Source organism: Pollicipes pollicipes, unplaced genomic scaffold (genome assembly GCF_011947565.3).
Source record: "Pollicipes pollicipes isolate AB1234 unplaced genomic scaffold, Ppol_2.1 Scaffold_3447;HRSCAF=4054_pilon_pilon_pilon, whole genome shotgun sequence".
Classification (NCBI taxonomy): Eukaryota; Metazoa; Arthropoda; class Thecostraca; order Pollicipedomorpha; family Pollicipedidae; genus Pollicipes; species Pollicipes pollicipes.
Window position 1 is genome coordinate 274,129 of NW_023596297.1, and position 6,608 is coordinate 280,736.

General features: G+C 53.2%; 1 protein-coding gene across 1 annotated transcript in view; it reads right to left on the reverse strand.

Moving 5' to 3' along the window:
• Positions 1–366: 366 nt before the first annotated feature.
• LOC119091777 (cell adhesion molecule 1) overlaps positions 367–6,608 on the reverse strand; it is a 24,750-nt gene continuing 18,508 nt past the window's right edge. Inside the window, exon 6 of the mRNA XM_037214645.1 lies at positions 367–1,597. Coding sequence (XP_037070540.1) covers positions 1,500–1,597 — 98 coding nt within the window. The 3' untranslated portion in view covers positions 367–1,499. The remainder of the gene's footprint in view (positions 1,598–6,608) is intronic.

Consider the following 6,608-nt stretch of genomic DNA (forward strand, 5'->3'; position numbering starts at 1 on the left):
CTCATGCATTGGGGAGGTGGGGGGGGGGGGGGGGGGGCTCAGAAGAGCTTTGAGGCGGCTTAGGCATTGGGGGCGTGACTCAGATCCCCCAAATGAACGAAGTGATATCTGTGAGGAGCGGCATCTTCCTGCGGGAAGTTTAGGACTCTCAGATGCCTCTGCTTTCATGTGATATATCGATTCGTTTTTTTCCGAATAGTTCCCACTGTAAGATTCATGCTATGAACCTCATGTACACTCAGCACCCTAAAGACCGTTTCAATACTTGCTTCACCCATAGGCATTAATGTCATATGAGCAGCAAAATGGCTTCCACAGCCGCCGCATATCTCTGTTGATGATGATGCCACACTGCATTCGCTTATGTATTTTTCCGCACGGCTGAACGCTGGCAGAGCCTGTTACAGAAGCGCGGCTCTGCTCGTCAACAGACGAGAGGCCCGAGCAGGGAGGAACACACACCAGATAAGTCACGTGACAGACCCGGCCGAGACTGAGCAGCGTCCGGTCACGCTCGCCGCGGGAGGTCATCACGTCCGGTCACGCTGGCCGCAGGCGGTCACCGTCACAAAGCACGCCACTCCACAGTCCACCGCCATGCCCTCAACCAGCGGGAAGGACTCGGCTAAGGATTCCAGCAGAGGTTGGGGGACAACTTCCAACAAACACACAACACACCTTCCGCGCCGGCGAAACCGCCACGTCCCGCGAGGGGCGCCAAACAGCGGCCATGGCCGACCCCCGACTGCCGGCGGCAGTGCCCTGGGCGCCCAGTGCTGCCCACCCCAACCGCTCCAGGTGCCCAGGTCCGCCCCAGTCGTCCAGCTGCCCCAGTCCACTCCAGGCGTCCCAGTCCGCCCCAGCCGCCCGAGCCGCCAAGGCGCCCCAGTCCGCCCTAGCTGTCCGAGCCGCCCCAGGCGCCCCAGTCCGCCCCAGCCGCACGAGCCGCCCTAGGCGCCCCAGTCCCGGTAGGTCGCAGCGGAGCCTCGTCACAGCCGTTTGTACTTGGATTCCGCCTCAGTGTCAGCGCACCCGCACCCGTTCACTGCCCGATCGACCTGGAGATCGAGGGCGCCCTGCACCTGTCACGCGCCACTTTTATCGTACTGCAGCGGTTAGCGCGTCGCCAGGACCCACCGAGCTTCGGACTCTGTCGAGGTCTCACCCGGCGCTGATTCAGGCCCGCCGCCCGGTACAGGTCACGGCGGTGAACTAGGATCGACTCCGGCTGTAGGTCAGACCTGATGACCTGCTGAAGGTCAGGAAGCCGGCAGGTCCGTGCCTGATACCTGATACGGTCCCGGCTGTAAAACAGACCCGCTGGTCTCGTGTAGATCGCGGCGGCTGGCCACGTCCGTGACCTCGCATCGTTCCCGGCAGCGGGTCAAGTCCGCTGACCTAGTACAGGTCACGGCACCTGTTCCAGTCCAGCGCCCAAGCGTCGGTTCCGGCTGAGCCTTCGCACGGTGTGCGGGCGCCTCCCAGCGCGGTCGGCCGGCTCAGAGCCGGGCCGGCTGCAGCGGCGGCAGGAGAGACAGCAGCAGCAGCAGCAGCAGAAGACCGCCGCCCGATCCAGGCCGACCCAGCCGGACGCCGTCTGCCGCACAGACGTCAGAAGTCATGGACACCCAGACGTCATAGACATTCAGAAGTAATAGCCACCCAGACATCAGACACCCAGACGTCATACACACCCAGACGTCATAGACACCCAGGCGCCATGACGTCGTGTGGCCGGAGCTTGGACGCCACCATATGACGTATGGCATACACATGAACGCTGTGACGTCAAACTAAAGACTTTCGGGCACTATGACGTCACGCGACAAAGGCTAGACACTGCGACAGCATGTGACAAGCGCTCGGCCGCTTACGTCAAGTAGAGGACACCTGGAAACTGTAATGCCACGCGCCACCCACCGGGCACCGTGACGTTACTCGGATCACAAGACACCGGAAGGCCGCTCTGCACGGACGCGCACGGATCCTGTGACGTAAGACGGGCACTGGACGGACACTGTGACGTCAGACGGACACCGGACGGTCGTAATCACGCACTGTGACGTCAGACGGACACCGGACGGTCGTGACCAGCCACTGTGACGTCAGATGGACACCGTACGGTCGTGATCAGCCACGCTGACGTCAGACGGACACCGGGCGGTCGTGACCAGCCACTGTGACGCCAGACGGACACCGGACGGTCGTGACCAGCCACTGTGACGTCAGACGGACACCGTACGGTTGTGATCAGCCACGCTGACGTCAGACGGACACCGGGCGGTCGTGACCAGCCACTGTGACGTCAGACGGACACCGAACGGTCGTGATCAGCCACTGCTGGCGTTGGCGGTGGCGGTGGCACACGCAAGCGCTGCCACTGGCCAACCACCCACAAAAGTAAAAACAAAAATATGGCAACGGCAAGTCAACACGGAGCAAAGCACGTTTGAACATGGCCAATGCGCAGCAGCCTTAATAAAGCAGAGGCTAACAACGAATAATAAATCGTTTCAGCCAAGACTGCATCGATCTGGCACCAGCGGGTGATCGCACACAAACACAGGGTCGGAACGGTTCATATGCACTCCGCAGCGCTGCTGTGTTGCCGCGCGAACGACTATTCGGTTCACCAATGCCTTACGCGCGCATGTGCGTATCGCATTTAATCGTCGACTGCATGCCCTGTATTTTCTTCAGCACATGCCCACGGGCCATTGATTGCAACACACATGGCCACTACAGCATGATTGATCCAATGTGGGTCAGGGGCAAATTGAACGCCGCATTCCGTAGCGCACTGGCTTTGGCGCTGCCTGCGGCGTAACTAGCAACACGCCGCTGTGACTGTCACGAGTAGAGACACAGTCTGCAGGACACCGCCCCCTCCGCTGCCGCGTCAGTCAGCTCGCTCAGGCGACGGCCCGCGCCTGGGGGCACGGGGGCCTCGTGCCTCGGGCGACCGCCACTGGCAAAATAGATCTAGTAGCGGTATTTGTGCGAAAGGACTGTTTCCACGATGTGCGCTGCATGCCTGTGTAGTGTGCACTGCATGCGTATATTGCTGGTGCTTGGCGCAATCCGGAGTATGAGAACAAAGCAGACGCTTCGTGCGATGCCGGTGCGTAAGCTTCGTAACATTGTCGTTGTCCCATAGTCTGGCACCCAAATTTTAGGCGCTACATGAAATGGTCACGAGGTTTAGGAAATTTTCTTTTAGTGCCATTAGTACGCACTTTGTCTGAAAAGTACGTAAACTGTTATTGAGATATTTTATGAAACACCATAGAGCAAGCATGTTTCAATCAAAGCTTACTAAACCGAATGAAGAATACAAGGTTAGATGTTTGTCCACGCTGCGTGACGACACCTGAATATGTACAGGGCGTCGCACATCCCCGAATCTCCCAGTGCACTCCGTGCTCCATTCGTAACGCGCGCCGAGTGTTCCCAACGCGAAACTCGGGTTGTTTCGGGCGGTGTCGGCTCGCTACATCTACCACGCGCCCGTCTGAGCGCCACCCAGAAACGCTTTCCGTGCCGCGCCGCCGCCGCGTGGAGCCGGCTGCCGGCGGCGGCCGTCCGCGCCTCCTCGCGCCAGGCATTCTTGACTGTTTTAAATCGATGAGTCATTGACTGAAACTGTGTATTTGTGCGCATGTGTGTATATCTGTACTGTGTGTAGGTTTTTTCTGGTACTAGGCGCAGAACGACCACCACGTGGATGCGCCTTAGATAAAATAACTGTAAATGTATAACTGAATGCGAACAATTCGCAACAATAACGTAGCCAGGGTAGGGGCTTTTGGTGCGATGATCCCCTCTCCAGTTCTTGGAGGTGGCATCCCCCTTGCATGCAATGGGGTCCCAGACCTGAATAAGCGATGCGATTATAAAAACAGAGCATAAGTCAGCGAAGTGGGTCCTTTGGGTGAAATGACCCCTTCTGTCCCGATGTGGCCCCTCCCGGACGAAATCTTGCCACGCTACAGCTCGCGACCCATTGTTCGCTCGTGCTGTGTCGCGTTCCTTTGCGACGCCGCCGTCGACCGGTCAGCTGTCCGCGAACAACCCCTGCTCGCGAACACCCTCTGTTCGTCAACACCCTCTGTTCGCGAACATCCTCTGTTCGCGAAAAGTTTGCGGGCAGTTGTTGACATCGCTTCATAGCCCTATACTTTTGCTTTATACCTGTAATTAATATTATGTAATAATATGCAAATAAGTACCTGTTATTACAGTTACAGCGCAGTTTAAACAGGCGCGGAAACAATGGTTATGGGGCACAGCGAAGTATGGATAAGTATTACTGTCCGCACAGATAGTCCATACCTGCCGTGTGACATTAATGCCGAAAGAGGGCGTGTGCCTTCTCGTTGGTGTCTACTGGATGTTAACGTTAAGACAGTTTACGAACCGCTGTCCGTTTGCGTTCGTGTTTGACTTCGCCTCCAGCCGGTAAACTGTTCATGACCATGCCTTTTTGCGAACAGTTCGTTAGTGTTCATTTATTAATTAACTCAACTAGCACATCAGCTTGAGTCGTACATTTTGATGTTTGATTGAATGGTTCAAATTGCCTATCGCGCTTTCGCTTCACAAAATAGAACAAACTGCTTTTAACTCTTCATCGTCGAACACGGGGCTCTCAGCCGTTTTGAAGTGCACGGTGGTGGATATAGGCTTTCGTAAAAACACTTAAAAATGTGTCACCAAACACATATTCTAGCGGGCTTAGCTCGTACAGAATAAACAACAGCTTTGCATGTTTTCAATTTACCTGTCATTAAAAACTTACTTTGATCCTTTAACTACCAACATGTATTCACATGCAAACTGTTGCAAATGCATATTTAATACAGGTGCTTATGGGAATGACCTGGCAGTGGTTTTACAAGGTTAGAGGACTATGAGAAACACGGTGGACCGCAATGGGACAGTTTTGTTCAGAAACTAGACTGAGATTAAACTTTACAAAAACTGCCTACGCGTGGATAGGTGACGCAACTAACCAGCGAGCCCCCACATATCAAGAGTTAAACTTAGAACAACGTGAGGAAGTAAAAACTTTTGATCTCCTTAGGATAAAAATATCCGCTTGCACTAATAACACGAGTGAAATCAATTACAGATTTTAAATTGATGAAAATAAAAAACATGTTCTTATGGACTCAAATAAATGTTATGCCGCTTGGCCGAGTACTTCTTGTAAATGCACTTTTGTTGTCTAAACTCGTTTATTTGTTGTCTCTACTGGAAACTAAAGCAAAATCATGCGTGCCGAGTCTGCCATTGCTCATATTCAAGACCATCTGGGGAAAGAGTGACAAGATAAAGCAAGCGTTTGCAGAGAAACGGCTCTTAGAAGGTGGCATTGCAGCTCCTGATGCTGGACCACTTACCAGCGCGCTTAAGATAACTTGGATTAAAAGATGGCTGGACACAAAACATGCTAGTGGGAAGCTTTTTGTTCACAATAAAATTCATGTTGGTAGTGGACTACACATTTTTCAATGCACAATTAGAGACCGTCGGATTCAGAGCAGGAATCACATTGATTTCTGGGATCAGCCCTAAGCGGCATGGGTTTAGCCACAACGAGTGATTGCAAGTGATTGAGTGTAAGTGCTTGAGTGCAAGAAAAAATGATATGATTGGGATGAGAGCGAGGAAGGCACGAGTCTGGTGTCCCTGGAATACATTCCTGAAGTACGCAAACCATTCAGAATAAGTCTTCGAGCGAGTGCCGCACGTCGGAGCTTGCTCCTGACAGTCGCCGCGGACCAGCTGCGATCATAGAGACACGAGTATGCAGGAGGCTTCTCGTGAAAAGCTGTTGTTTCATGGACAGGAGTTCACCAGGTGGGTATACATGCCCAGCAGCAGAGTAGCAGTGCAGCGTCATGCGCTTCAAGTGTCACAAAGCGCGAACAGCGTGCTCATCTAGATGCTTTGATTCCACACCTCGACTCAACAAGTGAACTGTGACAAACAGCAAAGTGTTTTGCCACACACCAGCAAGCTTGTTGGGGAAGTTTGTTGACGGTGATCACAATGTGCGATTGCCTTTAGTCATCGTCTCTGAAGAGTGCTTGTATTGAGCCACAAAATAATTATCGTTTATTTCTTTTAAAAACACATTGTAATTTTCTTCTGTATCTTAGCTACATCGTTTTGTATATATAGCTCTTTGAGACTGTCTCCCTTTGTGCAGTCAGACACAATATTTCTTCCGCCAGTTCGGGGAACCTTTGGCATGCAATCCGATGTTTGGACGTACGGCCCGGTCACACAGCCGCGCGGAGCCTTTCGTCTCATGCCCTCGCTATCTGCTCGGTCAAACGACGAGTGGCCTCTGAGACTTAGCCCAAATGCCTGCTTCGTACTGGAGTCGGGCGTCTGAACCACGCAGCCGCGACCGTGGTAGCCGGTATGAGTAGAAATACTGTGAGCTGACATGCTGAAAATAACCGATCTTGAATATAATGGGAGGTACTGGTTACTGCTTATGTTAAGCGAGTCTGATTTATATAGTAGCATATATCCCATTGGCTGACAAATAAACCGCAAACTTGAAACATCGGAGAACCAATTGGGAGGTGCATTAG